This window comes from Xiphophorus hellerii, chromosome 16 (genome assembly GCF_003331165.1).
Source record: "Xiphophorus hellerii strain 12219 chromosome 16, Xiphophorus_hellerii-4.1, whole genome shotgun sequence".
Classification (NCBI taxonomy): Eukaryota; Metazoa; Chordata; class Actinopteri; order Cyprinodontiformes; family Poeciliidae; genus Xiphophorus; species Xiphophorus hellerii.
In genome coordinates, this window is record NC_045687.1 from 7,822,822 (window position 1) to 7,846,630 (window position 23,809).

Genomic DNA, 23,809 nt, shown 5'->3' on the forward strand with positions numbered 1-23,809 from the left:
AGAGATAAGAGTGTGGCTTCACAGAAAATTGGCAACAAAAACTCACAATGTTGAATCAGAAGGAAGCGGAAAATTCAGAACATGAGCCTGCAGCTGTCATAATAAAAAATGTTTTTTTATTTCTCTGACAGTTGTATTTGTCTAAGGGGAAAAAAGGAAAACAAATGAAAATGCTTTTATATATTCACGCATGATCAGTGTTCAGGTATACCAGGGGTAAAAGTGCTTTTTTTTTTTTTTAACTTCCAGGGCTTCGAAACTAACTTTAAATTTGTTTAAGTTGGAAAAAGCACAAAAAGGTTCATCTGTTGCACAAGAAGATCTGAGCAGCGAAGCTTTGCTGCTCCCTGGTGTTCTGTGTCAAGATTTGCTCGCATTAACGACCCCGGCAGCCTTTGCACTTCAGTTAAAGTTCCTTTAATTTCAAAACACAGCATTCAAGCTTCAACATGACCACAGCTTTTACAAGAACACATTACAAAATTATGTATAAAAAACAGGTCTATTACACAAAAGAAAAAAAATGACAAATCTATTCATATTTACATATTTTTTTTAAAAAGTAAAATAAAGAAATGCCTTAAAATGAATCACAGGCCTTCTAAAGAAAGAAAAAAATAAAGATTTCAGAGTCTGAAAAGTTTTGTAATCATCTTTACCTGTACATTACAAAAAGATCAATACTACTACTACAAAAAAGAAAACAAAAACCCAGACTGCATCAGTGAATTACCAAAGAAAAAAATATATTTGGAAAAACTCAGGCTCATTTTTTGTTTTACAGCCACTCGGGAGCTGTTGGTTGAAAAAAAAAAAACATCTAAAAAGTTACTGAGATACTAAAAGATTTGTGCTTAAGTTGTTGGCACAGTCTCAACATCACTTCTTACACAGATCACATCTCAAGAAGCAAGCAGAGGCAGCTGAAATACAAAACAACTCACTCCACATTTGAAGGTTCGTCATGCTGCAACAGATTATTTTCATAAAAAGAATTTCAATTTTTTATTAATTTTTTCACAGAAAGTTGAAGATTTCACAATCCTTTCACAGCACCCACTACTTTCTCTGAGTATTATATAAATGCTAAAACACATTTGAGGCACCGCATTGCAAATGCATTACATTTCCTCCAAAAAAGCCTCTAGAGAAAAAGCCATTTTTATCAAGTCGAAACTCCTACTGGGATGATTACTGCATTTCTTTTGTGTGTGAACCATTTGAACCACAGAGAGCATTACTGGCAGTTAAAATACAGGGAACTCCTACTTATCCTTAAACCCTTGAAGTGACCACACACTTGTCTTTTTCACAGTCATCTGCTGGAAAAATTAATTCCAACTTGTTGTTTCATTCAACCAAATAAAACACGTGTCAGGTCAGAGCTTAACAAGTGAGCAGCAACTGCTGTGAAAACGGGGCACATTGTAAAATATATATATATATTTTTTTTTTTAAAGTCAACCAATAAGAAGAAAGAAACAAGACTGTGGTCAAACATGCAATACCACAGGAAAACTGGTCCCAGACAACAGATTTAAGACAGAATGTCACTATAAGCAAGTGTGTTAGTGTGTGTTGGATGTGCCACAAGTACAGTACGATTCAAGCTCCAAAAACAGTAGAGTCTTAACAAGCTAAAGTTAATCTAATCAATGGAACAAGTAGATCAAAGCAGAGTGTGAAAGATCATATCTACAAATTCCAGCGTAAACACAGAGTATGTTACAGTACTTAAACCGCCATGTTTGATATCATCATGAATTATAGCTAAAAATCGTTCAAGTCCATTGGATCAGCTCAGGAGTTCAGTTGCAGCACCCTTAATGATCCGGGTGCTGCCCGGATCCATTGTGCAAAGATGAACAATGGAGTGTATATCTGTACTTCTGACTCACAGTTTTGCAATCTGATTCATGTCCTCTGGTTCTGCTTCAGCCAAGCTGGAGAAAGCATGTTTGGTTCAAATAAACTGATACAGAGAAAACAAGCAGGAAGCAGAAGAAATGGGACTGATCAGTTGAGGAGAGGCTTCAGAGATGTGCAGCGCTGCAGACTGGTGGAGAGTGGAGAGACTTAATGAGCAGGAGGGTTGTTGGGATCGGGTCGACTGTTGGCCAAATACTTTGCCCGCATACTGGAGGTGTACTGCAAAGAAGAACCAGAAGAAAATAGTTCATTGTTTTACTCTTTACACACACATACATAGAAATAGGTAAAAAAAAAAAAAAAATCTGTCTGGTCTCAAAAGAACTACAAAATCTAATGTAGGATTTTCTCATTCAACAGCAACACACTGTTTTTATAGACAGAAAGAGATTTTTGGAGCTCTAATGAATGAAAAAAATGCATGAATTTAACTAAGTATTGAATATTAGATTACTGTAAAGAATCTGCCTGTAAAGGCAAAAGGAAAAACAACAAAACACTAAAAAGAGAAAATCCTGCACAGACTATCTTTCTATAGGGACATCACAATCACAGAAAAATTTACAGGAGACAAATAAAAGGAACAGTCAATATAACCCTGCTGTAGTTTGAATCGTTTTTCTTCCTGTTGTGTGTAGAAAAAACAGAGCCAGACATTTATATACAAGTGGAACGGATCCATGCATGTACGGATGCGAGGAAAACGAGCATGACAGGGGCTGCATTTCACTCCTGTGGAAGCGACCCATCTTGGATGCATTTAGGTTTAGATGTATTTTATACCATGTAAAAAAAATAAAATAAAAAAAAAAAACATACACACACACCAGAACTTCCTCTTTTCAATATCAACTTAACTGCGCAATGCAGACCATGAAGTTACTACAACTTCATGGTCTGCATGTTTTTATTACTTGCACTACAGGCAAGAGAATGGTAGGATCTTGCACACAATGTTATTGTAGTGGCACTCTAGCCAGGTCTCTATTTTAGTCTCAAGACCAGATATTCAAAGTTCTGGTTTTATCTAGATCTCTGACATGCTGGACTTGTAATTTTTTCCATGAGATCAAGAGAATAGCTGCAACGGTCTTTTGTGTAAAACTACTGGCTGCATTCAAATGCCTCGAATAAAAACTTTTATTTTGAAAATGTCCACATTATCACCTGGGCCCCATGTGGCAAGGATGAGAAGATGAGAGGGATGACGAAACAAAATGGAGGAGCACTTCTCTGTGTTTCTGTGTGGATGTTTTTCTCTGTATTAGAGAAAGAGTCCTCCGCCTCCACTCACTCTGCCTGCAGCTAATGCCAAGTTCATTAATGGTAAAAAAAAAGTCAGACAAAAAAAAAGGTTTTTGCTCAATTAAATGTGATTTTATGCTTTCACCCATGCATTATTTAAACAAAATAAACATAATATTATAAAGTCAATCACATTGAGGACCAAAAGTGCAACAATTAGATGAAGAAAACATTTTGTTAATCATGTATATTGTGATAAAAACTGAAAATACACAGTAAGTTAATGAGTACTTATATTTTTATGTATTTAAATAATCCAACAATTTATATAGCTGATAAAAAAATAAAATGTGAAATTATTGTGTTTTAAAAAATGTAGTATTCAGCATTTCATACTTCTGGTTTACAACAGTTTTTCTCACCTATTTAAGTGACTCAACAGGGAAAACGGATCTGAATAATAAAATATTAGAAAATATTCAATGAGCCACAATGAAGGCTGTAATCAATTCATGATGGGCTTTGGCACAGCAAAAGTACAAAATAATAAAAACAAAAATACAAAAATTCTGCATGATTTTAATATAATTTAAAACTTAAGTGATGATTTCCACATTGAGTTATCTAATTCTAATTTACCAGAATACCAAAATAAACATAAATGCATTCTTTTTTTTATTGATTTCGTAAGCGGAAACGCTCATTTAGTTATTAAATTGGAGCATTTTTGGCCCTCGATAAAAGTACTCAAGAAAATACAAGTCATAAAAATGCTGGAAGGGATTTATAATTTCACCACTGTTTCATACGCTACTGTGACTCAGGGTAGAGTTGCAGCTTTGCATGTTCTTGTTGGTTTTGGAGGGGGAGGCAAACATGCAGCCCAGGGGGGGGCGGGATACAGATTAGACACCAGGTAGGACAGCAGAGAAGAGAGGGTGGGGCACATGAGGGGGGAGGTTTCCCTAAAATCCCACCGCAGGGACCTTAGAATGGGGTCAGCAAAGCCAGAACTCTGGGAGGTGACACAAAGGGAGGACAGGCCAGCAGGTGTGGGGAGGCGGGCGGGCGGCCATGTTCTGTACCTGTTAGTAAAGCAGATGAAGTTACCAAAACGATCTTGAACTCTCCGAGGGCTTTAACTGCCAGCAGTGACCGCTGTTACTGTCCGCGGGAGTCAAATACAACTGGATGGGTTCGCAGAGAAAGAACGACAAGAAGAGAGTACAGAGAAGATGCACAAAGCAGTGTCCAGGTCCAAGCAGACACACAGACACGAGGGAGAGCAGGGTTTCTAGAGGAGGGGTCAAGGCCGGGGTGTGTCGGGGCTAAATAACTCAGGTCAACTCTAAACTCTTTACCGGGAACGAACCGAAACAATCCTGAACACAGGAGGGAACCTCAGAGGTCTGTTTAATGAAGCTTACTCAGGAAAACAGCATGGCTCATATGTTTGATGGATGTGAATGATTCCTAAGGGCTGAGGGGCAAAATACACACCACACCTGCTTAAAGGTCACTACAGTTGCTGTTACTTATTAAGATATTGGAGGATAATGATGTGCAACAGTCTGCTGGTTAAAAAAAATAAAAAAAAATAAAAAAAAGAAAACAACTTACAGAGGGAGGAGGAGACTCGCGCCCGATCAGTGGCGTGTTTTCACAGCGAGAGTTCTGGAAGTTGGAGTTCTGAGCCCTGCAAAATAAGACACACACACATCAAATACACAACCTCATATATAAGGTAACCCTAAAAAATCTAAACAACTCATTTAAAATGCAGGTCTTTGTGATGTGAAAAAGGAGACGATAATGCATCAGTTCAGAGTTTTTTCAATTATTGCTTCTGTCAGAAACCTTGCATCTCCAAAAATACATGTTTTCAGGAAATTAAATGTAAATCCATACTATTTGATCAAAGTTGCTCTTTTAGATAGCTTAACTAGAAATGTAAAAATTAAACCTCCAACACACATGATCACTAGAGCTGAGTTTTCTAACAATAACGAAGTTTTGTCTGACAGTAACAATAAAGCTTTAAAACTCAGATGAAAATGCAAACGTTTTAAAATGAAAAAAGAAAGCTGCAATATTCCTCAAGCACAAATATTAATACTTTGTGTTCTCAGCATCTCACATCTCAACTTGGTAATGTTTGCCCACTCATCCTCGGAACGTTTCTCCAAGTTTAATCATCATCTCAAACTATTCTGTGTTTTATTTAAGTGAACAACGAAGGAATGAAAACGCTTATCTTTCTAGTAGATTGCTGAAGGCTTTGAGCCAAATCAGAGCAATATTTAGAACCGCATTGATGAAATCCTCAGTTTCATCTAAAGATACGTAACCCCAGAGGATGATGCTGTCACCATCATTTTTCCAGTGGGTATTGTCTTCTTTTGGTGGCGCTCAATTTTAGAATTGTGGCCCAAACATTACAACTACAGTAGGCTACATCAGACCATGACACATTAGCCTACTAAGGTTTGAGAGGGACTAGCCAGGCCTGGATGTCTTCTTCTGAAGAAAATATTTCTTGCAAACCTAATTTTTAGTTCACAAGAGTAGAGGAGATTTTTACTAAACAAATACTTGGAAATCCCTGCAGCTCCTTCCATGCTGCTGTCGCTCTGACCAGTTTCAGTCTTGCTTTTTCATCAGTTTCAGAAAAACGTCCTGTTTTTTTTCTTTTCTCCAATTGTAGGTGGATGGCTTTGGTATTGAGATCAACAAAGTATTAGTTTAACATGATGCATATTTATGCCACAAGGTTACTTCTGCTGTTTTACCCTGGAGATTTTATTTTCTCTTTATGCAGAAAAAATAAAGTCTTATTATTACAAAATGTCAGTAGTGTAAATTTTTGTATACGTGCACATATGGATTTTAAAGAGAAAAGGCATTAAACTTTGCTTCCACCAAGGTTTGGCACAAAGTTAGAAACTGAAGTGTCCCCATCCTCCAGTTTCATTAGCATGAAGCCTCAGAGAGCTTTGGGTTTCACAACCATCACAGCTGGAGAGAAACAGCTGCATCTGCTAACTATGGGGGGAACTAAGCTTCTCTCTGGGGTCACATAAACTTCCTCTTGACAACAAGAGGAAATAATAAAAAAAAGAAATCTCCCTTAATGTGCAGAGTTAAGAACATGGCATGCAAATACATCGTCAACCACTTCTGCTTTCAGTTACAGTCTCTTGTTGCATGGTTTTAGGCAGGTGGGACCTTACATGTACTCTGTGACCGGAGCGTTGCTGACGGTGTGGGCTGTGGCAGGAATGGACGTCTCGCTCCCATAGCTGCTGCCACAGCTGTACAGGCTGGGCATGTGTACTCGGTACAGGCCGTCATGGGTCTGCCGCCCGGCGGGGCTCAGAGACTCATCTACACTGTCCTCATCGCTCCTGCAGAAAGCAAATACAAACAAAAAAACAAACAAACACAATTTTAAATGACCTTGGATGTGCTGTGGTGGCGAAGGGGTTAAACACAACCCACATATGGAGGCCTTAGTCCTCGACGTAGCTGTCGCAGGTTCGATTCCCGGCCTGGCGACCTTTGCCGCATGTCTTCCCCCTTCTCTCATTACCCACTTTCCTGTCAATTAACTATCAAATAAAGGCCACTAGAGCCAATAAAACCTTTAAAAATAATAATAATAATTTTTTAAACGACCACCAGGGGGCGCCTCTGATCTACCTCGATGATGACAATGGAGCAAAAACTTGCCACACAGTCACGTTTTCCCTCCTGCGACTTTTAGCCTTTTTAGATTGAACCCCAACCCCCAACAAACAAACAAGATGCAGAATTATAAAAACCTCATGTGTAAAAGTATACCAATGCAGTTTGTTCTGTTTCAACTAATATAGTCACAGCAAATATCTTTTGCTTCTGCCAAGATACACTATTAGAAAAAGAAAAATAGTGCACATCTCCCCATGGAGTTCATGCCCACCACCTGCTTGACTTCCATCATACCATATTTATGACATCACTGCATTTATTATACTTCCCTAATGGATTTCATCACACATGCATGTTGGGAGTTGATTTCAAACAGCATAATTATGGCTCAAAACCCTAAAGAAATGTTGGTCTTGCTTGTAAATCCCAGTCATAACCTGCCCCTGTGCTGCGACTCCAGATGTGCTGAAATAATTAACTTCCATGCTTCATTATGACTCGACTGCTGAACAAGCTTAGTGGGGAACACTGGAAACAACAGATTGGTAAAAGCGTAAGCTTTTTGCTTTGCGACAGGAAGCACCAGCTGAGATAAAACTGATGAACAAACCCCCTCCTTTGATAAGGAGTAATCAGTTAATTATGTGGGGAAGCTGGAACTATTTTCCAAGTAGCAACTCTGCAGTCATTCTCCTGCTGCTAATGGGAGAAAGAAATCTGAATGATGTTACATTTTTGCTGAAGATCAAGTGAAGGGTTGTGATAAATTTTGGTCAACATGGCCCAATTAGGTGAGGAAAGCAGCTGGAGTCTTCTGGGCTGGATGGATTTTTGTCTTCAGATCGTTCTGGTACAAGGCTTAAAGAAAAAACCCTAAAAAGCCAGATTTTTTTAAACCATAAATGATTAATCAGTTTTCCTTTTGAATTATTAATCACTCCATACACAACTCTGAGTATAAGTTTGGCATAAAAGCTTTTGGACGGCCACGTTTGTGGAGCTTTCCATGAAGGCAGTGGATATCTCACCGCTTGCCGCGCCAGGTGTGAGGCACGCTGCAGACGATGGAGCTGAACATGAGCGCAGTCACGAAGGAGAAGAGCAAGAGGTAGATGAGGCCTTCCAGTCCGTCGTAGCACAGTCCCGTCATGCCCTGAACATAGTCCTGCAAGACAAATTCAGCCTACAGTCAAATCCCTACAGCAAGTGTCAAGCTCGAGCCCTGTGGGCCAAATCCGACCCGCCATAACTTTTTATGTAGTCCTCCAAACTCTAAAGCACAGGTGTTCACACTTTTTGTCACGTCAACTCCAAAATGGTCAAATCAAAAATCCTTGTGGGCCAAAAAAGTATATTTTTTAAAAACTAAAATCACCAAAATGTAGTTTTAATTTTTATACTTACTCAACAATAAACTAAGCATGGGTTTTTAAATTGATTTCTACAAAGTTCAGATGTTTTTTTAATTGTTAAATGAAAAGCATCCAGTTTGCTCATTATTTTGGGGTTGACTGAAGAAAACCAAAATATTAAAAAATAAACAAAAACCAGTCCACGGGGCTCAAACTGCCCCCGGGCCACACCTTGAACACCCTTGCTCTAGAGAGAGATGTAAATAGCCTTTAAGATATGGTTTAAGATAACACCGTTTGACTAAACATTATTTTATCAATCAAATCAAAGCAGTTTTTATCTGTATTCTGCCAGACTGCATCAATGTTAAAAAAGTTAAATGTTATTTAACTTTAAGAATTACTCATGAAATGCAGACACAGCTATTTATTCATATTTTGACAGTTTAATGGTGGTTTCATTGATAGATTTTGCTACGACCTATCCTTTGAGTGTAATCATGATTTTGACATGGCCTGAAATGAAAACATGATATATACATGAATATACCAAGAAAGTTATATAAAAATGGTTTTAACTTCAAATGATTTTGGATGTGCATCCTGGGACTTATGAATTGGTACAGGACACCAAAATGTAACTAGAGCGAAAACTCAGGCATCAAAGATGGGTTCCTTTATACAAGTTAGCTGCTGTAAAAACTGCCTGAACGAATCAGTTTCCTGCTCGGAGCAGCGCCACAACGAGACGGTGTCTCGGCTTGTCGTCTCTGCTCACCATGTGCAGGCTGCGACAGTCCACCAGCGCCGTGAGCTGATGAAGGCTGATTTCAGTGGTGTTCAGAACCCCCTGAATCTCTTCCAAACTTCCCTGGGAAGAAATGGAGGAAAAAACAGCATAATTGAACAGCTGAAACACCATGAAAGTCAGAAATATTCAGAGTTAACACGATAAGCAAAGAACCTTGAGCAACATTTTTCTGTTCTTGCTTGCTAAACAACTCAAACACTCAGGAATGGAAGCAGAAAAGCTGCAGATCTAAAATGGAAGAGAGTCATTTCTCTATTATTCATTCAAAGCGCATTTATCTGGGAACAGCCTTTCATAAATATACAGCAGTAAAAGCTGAAAAGCAGATTTTAATTCATGATAATTTTAATAGACTGTCTCCATTTTTCCTCTAGTCAACATTTTATCTCCATCTTTAGCTGGAAACACATCAGCTTGCCTGACGAAATAATTTGAACAACCTCAGCACATTTCTCTGTGCGTGTCGGTGAAGAGGGAAACATGCCCCGCTGTGTTCCCAACGTCAGCTCTCATTCATGCCGCCATCAACAGACTAAACACCAGCGATAGACAATACCAGCGCTGTGTGGACAAGGCCTAGTGAAAGCCTAATGCAGCTAAATGGACATAAAGCAGGTCCCAGGTGTGCCATCAGCTGATGGTTATGATGGACAGGTCCAGCTCCCCCATCTGCAGCTCAGTCTGATTCCCTTCACTAATATACAGTTTCAGCTCCTCATATCTTACCCTGGTCTGTTTGTATTCTCTGGTGGCAGAGCGCAGCAGCTCAGACACGTCGTCCTGCATCTCCACTAATGCTTTATGGCTCCCTGAAAGCCTCTGAAAAAGAAAATAATTGACATAGTGAGTAACGACCGTGTGCAAATAAAAGTTTTACAATTCTCAGAAATATCACTAGGAACCTTCAGCGGCCATTTCTATTTTGCTTCTATAAGGCATTTCATAGTTAAAAGCACAAAGCCATCTATACTCTGATATATGAACACTCCGATAACAATGGATGCCCTTGACATCAGAAGCACTCAAAGGTTTTGACTTATTGATGTGAGTCGAACATATAAGATGCAGATAATCTATTTTGAGAAACAAATCTGACATCAACAGGAATATTCCGCAGAAACATGGCAAAGCTTTGAGTTGAAGGTTTTTCTCCAAAGCTAAAATATGCAAGAACATTTCTCCAGGCTGAAGCTAAACATTTTCATTTAAACTTTTAGATCAGAGCTCAGTGCAGGAGGCAGCGGATCCAATGGAGACGCCATTAGGAGGCGTAGATAGAGAAAGACCACCCTCTAGAGAATCTTGGAGTGAAACTTCTCAGTTTCACTCTAAGACTGAAAGGCATGACGGACTTCAAAGGGAACAGGTCACAAGCAAGAAAGTGAACATTTTAAAATGGCAAAAACAAAATAAACAAAAACAAAACAAGTGTTATGTACTCAAATAGCTCACTGGAGATCATAATAAGGAAGCAGAAGTACTGCTTTCTGTTTTTGAAAATGCTTTATCTTTGTTCCTTTTATAAACGGAACGTCACAAAATGGAGGAAGTTGTGTGTTTGGATCGATGCAACACCCAACACCTAGTAGAGATCAATAACAGTTTTCATTTGAATCAAGTTTGCTATTTGGAGGTGCTGCATTTGTTTTTCTTTTGGATCATAAAATAAAAACTATTATTCAAGAAAATAATAAATTAATTATGCTGTTCTAGAAACGTCTTTGTACAGACTGTGCTGGTGTACAAACAAATGTTTAATGAGTACAGTTTGCACAGACTCAATCCTATTAGCATGGACGCATGCTGTGGTGCATCAGATGAACTCCCTGAGAAAGGAACGCACTGAACTGCTGCAGAGGGATGAAAAAAACCTTGCTAAACAAAGCGGGTTTTGTTGTCATCCCTTAGATTTCAGCTGTAAACACAGTAAGCTAATATTTCAGAGTAAACAAATTCACAGTTGTAAAATGCAAGTGCAACAAACCTGCTGGAAGGGGTTGGTTTGCTCCTGACTGCAGCTAAGGTAGTACTGGAGGATCTCTGAGAGGAACAGAGACAAGAACATGTTAGAGAAGCATACATTTATTCTGATTTGACTGAGACGACGTGATTAGAATTTGAACAATTTCTGCATTATCGTTCAGTCCAATAACTGTCAACTGGTTGTCATTAATCTACTAAAACCCAGAAGCCAGTTGAAGGCATTTATCTTGGTAAATATCTGAGAAAACTGACCAGTCACTACTGCTACAAGTTTAACAGAAGGTCACAAAACACAGTGGAAACTCCTCAATCTACTTCAACCCACTTCAGATAGATTTCATGCAAAGGCAGAGTTGCAGCATTGATGGAGTTTAATCTGCTTGTGCTGCAACAAAGAGGTGTTTTATAAATAAAGAAATGCCATGTGAGAGGAGAGGAGGTAAATGCAAAACGAATGAACAGAAAGCAGAAAAATCTCAATTCAGAGAGTATTTTTGCCTTTAATATGTTCTGAGAAAGTGTTACCCACACTAGGTTCTGTTTTCTGTCTTTAAAGTTTTGTTGAAGCACAGAAAAAGCCCAGTCCGCTAACTTGCGACTTGTCACAGCTTGCAACAAGTCAGGACCAATATAACTATGTTTGAGACAATCCTGAACTCTCAAACCTTAGAAAAGATACATAAATGTTAAATGGACTATTTAAAATCCCTGCAGCTAATACAGACCCAGTGAGAATGCAGGTATAATTCCTCCACAGCACACAGCTTTGTAAAAACACCAAAACCCGTTACATCATCAGTGCTGTTATTACTGTTATAAGACCAAACTTGGATTCTGCTCCGAGTACAAAGTGAACCAAAGAGGATTAGAATTATTAGAGGCTAAGACTTGTGATCACCACGCACTTCCGTCGATGAGGAATCCTTCACGTCTGACTCAGAAGTACTGCGACACAGAGCCAAGCTGTGAACACCGCCGCCACCAAACTGACACATAACGTTGGTGACATTCAAACTCTCTGCTGAGTCAGGAAATTTATTTTCACCCTCAACACAACTGAACGTCCGTGGAATGTTTCCGACACAAGAAGGAAAAACACACGCACAGGTCTCCGTTAGCCCAGCTGACGGGCGAGAACATTATGAAGAACAGATTCTCTGATTTCAGTGAATGTTGCTTTGGACACTTAGACCTCTGGTAACTTATTAATAGTGCTGTTAATGATAAAATAAGCAGTTAAGCAGCATATTAACAATGGTCCACATAATAATCCAGTGCAAATTCTCACCGACTTCTAAAACTATGCCACTTGAGAACTTCTGAGTAGAATATATTTTCAGAAAGACATTTCTTTAACCTAAAATGCAAAATGTGTATATTTTTGTACAGTTTTGATTTAATTACTGCTCCAAGTGTTCCTTCAGCAACTAGCCTTTCTTTTTAGTCTATACACGCCATGTAACAATTAATCTATTACTAAAACAGTTACCAATTATTTCAATTATTGATTTATCATGATTAATCACTAAAAGATGATGGGCAAATGGATGGAAAGATGGATGAAGTGACAAATGGACATACTAATAGTGAAACAGACAGACGGGAACAATCTTTAGACAATGGCATAGACTCTGTCTCATTGTCTTAAATTTGTTTCTGTCTTCAGAAAACTTTATTGTCTTTTTTATGATCGATTTGCTAATCTCTGCTGTCTTGAAATATGCAGTCATTAAAAAAACATCTGGCGCTGAAGTACCAAATGAGCTGGCTGAGCAACACTGATAGATTCACTGGAGTAGCTGTTTAGTTGATTTGTATTTTATTTTTAACTTCATGAAATTTTAAATCAGAATAACTAAGCAACGAATCAGCTAAACTACCTTCATCCCAATTGTTGAAGCAAACAAATCACAAAATGCATATAGCTTTAGGTGTATAGAGTAAGGATCTGGGTTCTTTAACCCAGATTATAAAGCTGCAAGACCGGTAGGACAAGAGAATGTGATGTAAAATAATATTTCTTGGAACACATGTTTAACTATATGTAGCAACAGAAAGTGCTAAATCAAATTGCGTAGTAAAACACTGTTACTATTGAAGGGAAGAAAAAAACACTTGTATGGCTAAGTGTTTTGTTGTGCATTGCAAAATTATAATGTAGATTTAGTTTAAAAAAGTGTACTCTAAAAAACTTGTGTCAAAAAAAAGAAATTATAATAATGAATGTAGAAAAAGTTGCATGAAGCGCAAACATAATTTCATCTCAGGCTTTAGGCAGAAAACATGTAAGAGCATAATTATAATACAGATTATTGAATAAATAGTAAATCTGTTCTTATTGCTCACTTTGCCTCAACAGCACAGTAATTACAACTGACGTTTTAATTTCTGTTTGCTTTCATTCAGCTGCTATCATATCTCAGAAGAAAGCAGGAAAGAGCTCATTTAGCTGAGCTGATGTTCAGAAGGAACATTAAACAGTTTTATTTTAAAAACACCATTTTCATCTCCTGTCTTTGATCTCCTGCTTTCCGGCTCATATCTCCCTCATGCACAAACACAAGAAAACCCAAGGCTCTTTTATTGCTGTCCTGTGACATGCCTCCTGTCATGGAACGAATTGGAGACATTGCTACAGTGAGATGTGTTAGAGAGGCTTTTGTGCCATTTCAAATGGCAACCCATTCCCCCTTGACCTTTCTGCAGATGTGGCAGCAATTTTGGGGGGCTTTTTGTGGATGAAAAAAAAAAGACGTCATCTTGTCTAATTACCACAGAACAATCAGAGGATTGAGAGGAAGAGATGAGATTCACCCATAATAAGACTCCCATTTAGTAGATGATGGATTGTATTGCTAATTTTAAGACATGACTGCATGTTGTGCGTGTCTGAATCAAAATATAATGGAAGGCATCATACCTTTATCGATGACCCCATATTGGTCCACTACTGTGGTAACATATGTATCAGGAGCAAAGCAGAAGTCACTCGAGCTCTAAAAACAAGAAAATTCAGATCTGAAATTAGTCAATGATCAACCTGAATAACATTAAAAGAAATTAATGTACATTAAAGTTGCGGTAAGAAAGAGCTGGATCAATCTCAGCTGAAAAGAACTTATTCATGCTAATTCAGGCACAAGAGCCAAAGATTATAAAGTGAATGCATAATTTCTTAATTTGCATAAATGAGGTTAACTTGCACCAACATTAAAACAAGACGTCCATTAAAGCTAGGTAAATGAAAAAAGAAAACCGGATTTATAATGCTCTATTGTGCATTTTAGTACATTATATTCTCGCAACAAACAGCTTCCCCTGGAACAGTACGGCTGCAGTTCTAGTAACAGCTGCTAGGCTTCAATTAAAGCCCTTAATCATTGTTATTAGTCTTCAGGATTTCTGGAAAAAGCTAAGTGACCCAAAAAATGGACACGTGTTTATTAAAGCAACACCTATAACAATATGTTTATTAAAAATGGCATTTGAGAAACATGTATTCATTCTGAGATTTAGAGTATTATATCCAGGTTTATTATAGGTTTAAAGAATTTAACAGTCTATCATTTGAGTGTTTCACTTCACTTTCATCAAGATTCTAGCAGAAAAACCATATTGAACAACTACATGTGTTAAACAGACCAGTTCCACCAGGTAAACAAGATCATTCCCTGCAGACACTCACCGCAGAGACAGCCAGTTCCAGCCCCAGGGAGACCCAGCTGATAATAAGAGCTACGACACCGAACAACCACACCCTGTGGGAAGCAAGAGGAGGTCAGAAGAACACTTCAGCAGCATTAGACCATGAACTATTGCATCAAGAGGTACACTTCCAAAAAGAGAGGCTTAACACAATAAGACTGATTAAATTACATGGTCAAACTGAACAGTTTCTGTGGTAATCTAAAATAAGGCTCCAATTTAAAAAAACATAAATCTAAAATGTTATTTGACCTCAACATCTGTGAAGTAAATACTAACACAATTCCGTTCTATTTTTAAAGAAAATAATTGTAATTATTGCTTAGGTGTTTTTTTTTTTAGGTGTCTGCAAAACTTGGGGCTACTATTTTTAAAAAAAAGAAGACTGGTTAATAAAGTTCACTGTCAACTGAACATTTTTGTGCAAGATTTAAGAAATAGGAAGTTGAAATTTCGACATAACATAAAGAATGAACACATAAGATTCTTCGTTAGTATTCATTTATCCAGAATTGAACATTAATTTATCTGAACTACTGCCATGCTAAGTTAGTTTTTGACAATATGAAGAAAATGCCAAACACACACACAAAAATAAAACGCTTACAAAAAGGAGCCATAAAACTCCTGCTGCAGCAGAGGTTTTATTGCATCTTATAAACCTGTTTTTTTATCAAAACAGATCAACGATGTGGGGAAACATTGACCAAATTATGACACTTACACTATAAGTATTCCCTTTGAGTTGCGAATGAGACCAAACAGAACAAGAAGGCAGATGAGAACGTCGAAGAGTAGCAAAGTGATGTATCCCAACCACCTGTGGAGAGAGTCATTTTTTTATGCATTTTATTTTATCCTTCTACAACTGAGAGAACACATTTGTTGCATCAAACTATTCTGGCATACTAGGCAATTATCAATAAAAAGTGATTGGTGCGTTTCATATCTAATTATGCCAGTCTATAAAAATATGCATGAAATGAAGTCCTTGTGGTACTAATTAAAACAGGAGTAAGATTTGAAGAATGTATCTCACTGTACAAAAAAAATTAATAATAACCTAAAACCTACTAACATAGTGTTTCAGTGCAAACTGTTTAATTGGCATTCAATCTTTATAGTGATGGGTAACAATCAGTTCCGGATAAATTGAGGATTAATAAGAGAGCAACATTCAGAAAGGGAGACTAATCTCAACAGAGGGTGTTGCCAACAATTCAAGCAAAAATAAAGCAAAGTTTGAGTCTCTTTAGAGGTACAGACAGTTACTAACCCTATAATATATTAAAAATTAGCCACTATCCATAATACAAAAGAAACAATGAAAGCATACATTCTGTTTTGTGTTGAAGACGTCTTACCTTCAGTGATACTGCGACTTCAAAACCACTAAACAGTCCTATTCACCTCTAAAACTGATGCACATTGAAGTGCACCATGAGTAAAAACAGAACTCTAATCTAGTAATGAGAAAAGATTTAATTCCCTTTATTATAAGACAATTTTAATAAAACATACAAATTGTTGGTGAACAAAGACCAAACTGCTGGCAGCTAAATATCAGGGACTACATTTTCCCTTGAATGTGCAGCTGAGTGCCTACAATTACATAACCAGTAGAAATAGTGTTATTTCTATTAACACTTTTTGCTGCACTTGCATACTTTTGGTATCATGTAAATGGCGTCTGGCCAGATTTCCATTAGAGTATTTTTTATTAGAAAACCTTTAATAAAAAATAAGCTTGCAGCTCGCTGCAAGCTTAATGTTGACTAATGATGTGCTGAAGTCATTTCTTATGATTTGTGCTCCACATAAATTCCTTCTTTAGATTTCCAATAAACATCTAAACATAAACATTAAGAGACATTAAGAGAGTCCAGCCACCCAAGATCATTTCACCAAAGCTTTCAATATGAAAGGCAGATCAAGTTTCCACAGGGTTGTGCATTAACATTTCAGTGTCTGCACGTAATGCTTAATAATAAAAAGATAACGTCTGCTGTTCTGTGGAGTGCACTATTACTGTCTTACCTATACCAGTCATACAGTTCGATGCTGGTGGACAAATCTTCCAGAGAAATTAGGTTGTTGTCCCAGAAAGGAATCTCGACCATCTGCCTGACCAGCTCATCCAGTTGGCCCTGCAGCTTTTGGATGATAGAGAGGTAGTCTGCATGCTGAGCATACTGGCCCTCAAGCTGTTGCAGATCCTTGTCCACTGTCTGGTTCAACGACGACGTACTATCATATACCTAGCGTAAAACACGCGGACATATGAGGACATGATTGTGTTCAGAGGGACAAAATACTGGATTTCACAGCAAAATTAAAATGAAACCACAGATGCTCACAGCAGAAGAGTGTTGAATTATTTAGACATATCCATATGACTGTCCTTGTGGTCTTACCAGCTTTTGGACTCCAGTGATTGTGCGGTTAGCATGGCGGAGGGAGTACGTCAGTCGATTCACTCCATCGCAAGTCTCGCCATTCCCATAGAAACCAACAGCTATGCCAGCACTGAGAGGAGACAAAAAAGGAGGAGGGGAGACTGTCTAGTGAGGAGGAGGGATTGGCAAAAAAGAGACACAGAGAAGAGACAGAGAAGAAACCAAGTGTGGGGGACAGCCAGGCAGGGTGAGAGGCGTGTGAACTCTGTTTTAACCCTGTCAGTTCGGACCCCCGTCAACGGGCTCCTTTCAGCCTCAGCAGAAAGACCCTATAGAGAACCATGGAAACACAGAGGAATGGACCAGCAATGGCCCAAAACCCCACGCTAAGGCTGACAAAGGCTGCACTGAGACAGTAGATGAGCTCTCATCGGCTGTGACAGGCCTCAAACGGCTCAGGCAGCTACATGGGCAGCAATTTCTGAAGGTACAGGAACAGAAAAAGATGTACTTACTTTACACAATTGTGGCTTAATTTAGAGTTAGATTATTATCTGTTTATTTGAAACTGATTAATATTACTTGAACTTGTCAACAATTTGCTTGCTTATAGTGACAAACTTCAATGTATTTTTTTTGCGATTTTATGAATGCAGTTTTCTGGCCGATAACCGATCTTTAAAAAGCCAAACCTGCTAACTCTGTCTTTGGCCGATAGCGATTTTTCTTTTTATAACTAACACTGTCACCCAGGTCTCCAATAACAGAGAGAAAAAAAGTTGCTAGATTTGTTGCTAGTCTGTAACAATAAAAAAAATTCTCTTGGTGAGTTTGAAAAATCTCTAAATATAGGACAAAAAGTCACCAAATTGGCAAGAGTGGGTGACTGTTAACTGCCCACTTATAGACGTGACTTGGTGGGCGGATCCATCAGTCATCTCTCTTTCACTGCGGAGAAAAAGTGGACAGTGGCTGACTTTCAGACATTTGTGGAGTTAAACAAGACTGGTGGATAAGATGGGTTTCACATGCAAGTATCGGCCAATCTGTAATCAACCAACATTTTTTAAAATCGTGGCTGACCATCTGTGCACCCCAATTGATATTATTATTATGACGATATGGCAAACAGTATATGAGTTAGTCTCAACAAATACATTAAGGACAAGTAAATTCCTACAATCTTGCACTAACATGGATAAACTGACAGGCCAGAGGGGAGCTGGGGGTTTTCCTTCTTCCTGTATGGCTGCTAATCTCTTCCTGTCAGTATGGTGAGTAAAAATAACATTAAAAACAAATTATATTTCCTGATGTCATATGTACCTACAAATCGTTTCTACATTTGAAAAGGAGTTAGGAAAACATTTAAACAGATTTTTGCAGGTAAAAAGACAACAGACTAAATGTAAAGAAGCAAAAGAAATGTAAGCCAAACAAAGCACTGAAACTAAACTGGTAGCGTCAACCTTTCCCCCCCCCCTTCCTATCGAGAACATTAGTGTGTGGGTACAAGCGCACAGAGACGCAGCGATTGCGATGCAGTTCTTGTACTCATTGGGTCCCTGAGCTCTTTGTGCTAGTCTGAATCAACTGCGGTGGCTCTCTGGAAGCCCATCAACAGGAGGAAGAAAACAGGAAACCAACGACGTGTTCAAGGACAGAAAACATGAGCAGATGTGAAATTCTCACACCTCTTTACTCATTTACATAAAAACACCACTAAAGTAAAGAAAATGAGTGCAGAGGCAAACATATAAAGCAGGTATACTTGTGAAAATTATATCCACATCCTTGCAACCAAATAATACCATTCAGCTAAAGTTCGAGTGAGGAAAACACTGCCTGGTTGAAACATTTACGTCTTAATTAGAGTGGAATCTGGCAAGATGGATTCTTTCATGATTAAGAGCTTGAGAATCTTAAAAACCGACAGCGTGTTGAACACTTGCGTGTTGATCATGAGGCTATAACACACAAGCATGTGGTGACATCAAAGTGCAATGTAACACAGTGAATCGTGAGCGTGGGTGAAATGAAAAGCTAATTATGCTTGGCAACTTGAATTCGTGGACTGAACCGTCGCCAGCGCGATCATGTGTTCGCACTTACCTGCACACGAGTGTTGCGATGATGACGCACCAGGCCGTGCAGCAGCAGTCGGCGTTGGGCTGTTCAGAGGTTTTGCTGCGCCGGCAGCAAAGCCAAATGGAGTAGAAGAGGAGAAACAGGAGGTCCAGAACCAAACAGGCAAGCGCCAACCCCCCCAGCAACAAGATGGACTAAAGGAAAGAGGAGCAGAGTTTTGAGAGCTTGTCTTTATGTCAATAACAAAGATGATAACTTCAGAATACGTGATGAGAATGTCTCCTATGTGTAATTATAATAATTTACATTTCTTAGTTTTAAACTAGTCCATAGTATGTTTGCAGGGTCCAGTTCTGCTTCAGACACGAGAATTTACTGTTGCTATGACTGTGAGCTAGTCAGGTCCTGCTGCAGACAGCCATGCCTAAACCAGAACACATCAACGTTTCATAGCTGATTTCAGGTTCTTTTCATGGAATATGTAATTTAGTTCAAGCCCAGTTGGTGCTCAGTTCTGGTGTCCAAAGAACATTATAGTCCTGGTCTATGTTATCTCTGGAAAACTTTATCCTGGTCTTCTTCTTAGAGAACAAATGTTTCCCTCTGCACACCTGCAAAGAAAGTTCAACTTGTGGATTGTCTCTCCAATCTTAGAGGTAAACACATTCATATCAGTCTGCTGAGGGTTCTGTTATTACATTTTAGGGTCTTGGAGACTTCTTTAAAAAATGTGCAGTATTCTTTCAGTAATATAGCAAAATGAGCTTGCTTGGTCTTGCAGAACTAGGCCTTTATAGTAGGCCTGTAATGAACTTCCTCCACTACAGTCGAATTGGCTGATTTCAAGTTCTCATGAAACTTCTTTAAAACCTTACCAGACTCAAAGCTTCTATAGCATTCCTTCTTAAGTCCACAGACTGCTCTTTTGATCTCACCACAGTGTTCACTTTTACTTCAAAAGGCTGAGCAACGATGTTCAACTCATATGGACCTGGTGTGACATCATCTGATTTTAGCTATTCAAAGTGGGAAAAATGTGAGGATAGCCCAACTATTCCTCAAGTATATCTTCTTTTTTAATACACAAACATTACAGAAGGTCTTCAGTATAAATTTGGTTAAATCACTTAAATTGATAATGATATTAAATAGCCACATGTCTAAATATATCAGAAAAAACCCTCAGGCTCTCATAGGCTGGCCTATTTTTCCTGAAACCAAACAAACATTTACAGCTATAACAATAATAGCAGCCATGTATGTACTAGCCCTGTCGTGATAACAAATTTGCTGGATTATAAATTGTCCCAGAAATTATTGTGATAAATTATGATATTGTTGATTTGAGACCATATTAAAATCATAAAATGGTAATAATATAGTAATGCAACTTCGTATATTAAAAATCAATAAACTTTCAATTTGTAAGGAACACAACAGTGGAGCTAGAAGATATTTCAAATAGCCCCCAAAAATAAACAAAACAAGCAAAAACAAAACAATGAAAATAAAAATTACTGACAATAGAAATCATAAATGAAATGATTATGAAGTTTGCGTAAACAAAATTGGTCTTTAAAAAAATATCAGAATAGATGTTATGATTAATAAATTCTAAATTATAATAAGTAATGATTTATTGAGGGAAAAAACTGCTAGAGGGAAAATATGTAAAAAGAACAGGATTGCAAGATACAAAACATAAAAAAGATCTTCTTGAATAATAACTCTGGTACTCATGAGACTGTAATGACAGTATTTCCATGCTTACAGTGGAGTGATGTACAGTGATAGTTAGACCTCTCAGCCAACAGCAACACTTCATACAGTATGTAGGTCAGGCAGAAGGTTTCTGTGTTTGCTGCAGACTCCTGAGGATACACATCTGTGGCAGATTTCCAAAACCTTGCGTTCTCCTGCTTGCTCCATTTTTATCCCTTCAATGACTCGTTGTGACTAACACATAATTTTAACGACTGCTGATTTTAATACGAGAACTTATTCTGTTGTAAAAAACCAAGCAGATCTAACCTTTAAAGAGCAGTGACTCTGCTCCTTTTATCTACTGTGACATACGATTGTGACAGACTGGCTGATCAGATGAAGCCGGATGACTTCTTGGCTCTTGCATGCTGCTCTGCGGAGCTCAGTGAGGAGCAGAAGACGACTAAGCAAACACACAGTAATTTGGGCACATCTCTGACACACTGCAATACAGCAGTAAGTCAAGGTTGCATCATTAAGAAGTGTTTGCATCGTAAGCAACAATGACAGCTCGGCCATCTGGACGAGTTGAAACTCTTCTTAAGCCTGCGGGGGAGAGCTGCGTTAACAGTAATTAGCAGGATGTCATCACATAAGGTTAACAATAACGGTTTATGCGAAGAGCCTGGGGCAGAGTGACGTTTGCCATGATAAAACTGTGATTGGAGAGAAATCACATATTTTGCCAGCTAAACCACATGTGCATTTAAATACTCCACAAAAATCAGCCATGCTGTTCATACCACATAGCAAAGTTATCCATCATCTATCCAGTAACCTGCCACAGTACAGGGCTTGTATAACAAAAAGAAGTGGATCATCTTGACCATTTTCACTAAATCATGAGGGAAATAAACAGAGCTGGCAGCAAACACCAGATGCCCACATGAAGTGAAGGAGAACCAAACAAGAAAACAAACTGTTTCACGCCTTTAAATTAACTTTCATTTCCAGCCTGCATACCTGTACAAGATCGAGCACATCTCCATAAAACCACCAACGTGTGTCTGGCAACTATCTTCCTGTTTCTCTGGAATCATGAGTCACTTCTCCATTTTATGAATCATTTCATCCTATTAAAGAGGAAACTCTGAATCTTGTGACATCGTCTCCCAGAAAACCCACAAATACTGTCTGCAGTCTAGATGTGATGTAAAAGATCTTTCTGTAATCATCCTGACAATGTTTTTAATTGTTGTTTTGCTCAAAAATATTTTACTAAAGCTTTTTTATTGCCTTTTTAAAAGCAAAAATGAAAAGAAAACTGGATAAAGTTTCCCATTTAAAAAGTGTTGAAGTATTTTCTCATTGGGGCAAAAATCTGCTGAGCTGGATGTGTCACCAATCCAGAACATAAAAAAAAGGATGGTAATTAACACCATAATGAGTCAAACAGAAATGTCAGAACTTGCTGGGAATAATTTAAATTCCAAGGAATTTGAGCAACACCAAACTTCTGCTTACAGATTTTCAAAACTAAGCATAATTTCTTCTGAACTTGTGAACAAATCCAGCTCTACTCTCCTCTCCTCTCCCCTCCCATCCCCCAGACTTAGCTGATTACCAAGCTGTGTATACTCCACTTTGACCTTTCCCATTGGTTAAAAACGCCTTAATCTGACCGGTTGTCCCTCTTCTTCGTTTGTTGTATTTACAGAGCGACTCCATATTTTAAATATTCATGTGTGTTGTAAAAGATGTGACTAAAACATACTATCACGCAAGTGGTTTCTTAGGTACTTTCAGGATGGTTTTGAATACACACCAAACAGAGCCAGCTGGCTTGTGTCTGGAAAAGGTCAAGGCCTGGATAGAACAGGTTCAAACAGATGGTAACATGGATCACAGGGTGAACAGAACAAACAGGTGTAAACCTGTCACAATGAGCCATTAATCTTTAATTCCGGGTTGCAAACATGATCCGTGAACTGTACACCAAAGAAGCCCTAATCCTACTGTTCCCAATTAAATGAGGCGAGTGTGTGAAGAGGGATTTTACCTGCTGATATGTCCAGTCTTCTGGCTGGAAATCACTGCTTGTTTGCTGAAACTTTAAGTTGAAGTGGGGAAGTCTGTGCAGCAGGTTCACCCACCAAGGTGGCGAGTAGCTGACCACAGCTGCCATGGCGATGAAGAGTCAGAGATTAAGTCAAAAGCAAAAAAGAAAAAAGGATGCCTTCAGGTGTAAACAAGAAAAATAATCCACTTCATCCAGTTTGAGTCCAAGATGGAAGCGAAACGCAAAAACAGTTGATGTGTAGCATAAAAGTGTTAACGAAAGCTCGTTGTGGCTGTTGAGGAAAAAAGCACACTAAAATAACTTCATTGGCGAGATGTGAAACAGCCGAACAAGCGCTAGCACGAAGAGATAACTAAAACTGGTAACTAGCCAACTATTAACCTCCTCAGTCTACCTATTTAACTGTTGCTAACACTGAACTATATACTATAGCACCCTGTTGTAATGTAACAGCAAACTCCAAAGAGCTAAAACTCACTTAAAATATGCCTTTATTGAAAAAACAAAAGCAACCGAGTCTTCAGAGCCAGTTAAGACAGCAATGTAGGTTAGCTAGCTTTTAGCTGCTAGTTAGTTCTGTTCACCAATAGACGGAAGACAAGAAGAAGAAGTAGTCTCTTTTGTTCCAGTTGGCATTCTGGTCGGCACTTCTTCTCTTCCAGATTTGTCGGTTCTCCGGTCTCTTAATTAATCTTTTCCACACTTATTCCAGCGCAGATGCCTCTCACTGTTCATTCAGACCGACTTCTCTATCCAGCTAGGAATTGAGCGCAGGAGGCTGGAGCCAACGCTGCGACTGTTCACGACAGTCCCCCAGCTGGCAGTTCAA

At 38.5% G+C, this 23,809-nt stretch overlaps 1 protein-coding gene across 2 annotated transcripts; it reads right to left on the reverse strand.

The window, feature by feature from the left end:
• Nucleotides 1–401: 401 nt before the first annotated feature.
• Nucleotides 402–23,781, reverse strand: ttyh3a (tweety family member 3a). Of its 2 annotated transcripts, XM_032587211.1 has the most exons (15): nt 22,960–23,781; nt 19,221–19,390; nt 17,127–17,238; nt 16,750–16,970; nt 15,437–15,532; nt 14,693–14,765; nt 13,928–14,003; nt 11,009–11,064; nt 9,751–9,843; nt 8,992–9,084; nt 7,890–8,026; nt 6,405–6,578; nt 4,795–4,870; nt 4,260–4,361; nt 402–2,148 (listed from the first exon to the last, which is right to left on the reverse strand). In XM_032587211.1, exons 1-14 carry the CDS (start codon nt 23,083–23,085, stop codon nt 4,281–4,283), a joined length of 1,584 nt encoding a protein of 527 aa, XP_032443102.1. In that variant the 5' UTR covers nt 23,086–23,781; the 3' UTR covers nt 402–2,148; nt 4,260–4,280. The 2 variants fall into 2 exon arrangements, with proteins under 2 accessions (XP_032443102.1, XP_032443103.1); XM_032587212.1 differs by lacking the exon at nt 4,260–4,361 and having other exon boundaries at nt 22,960–23,778.
• Nucleotides 23,782–23,809: the final 28 nt, after the last annotated feature.

Bases quoted from the DNA above. Each gene is read 5' to 3' on its own strand.
- ttyh3a (XM_032587211.1), bottom strand. From the start codon at position 23,085: ATGGCAGCTGTGGTCAGCTACTCGCCACCTTGGTGGGTGAACCTGCTG. The intron at 19,391-22,959 runs GTAAAATCCCTC...TCTTTCCTTTAG, and splicing joins AAGACTGGACATATCAGCAG to TCCATCTTGTTGCTGGGGGG. The intron at 14,766-15,436 runs GTAAGTGTCATA...TGCTTCCCACAG, and splicing joins TCAAAGGGAATACTTATAGT to GGTGTGGTTGTTCGGTGTCG.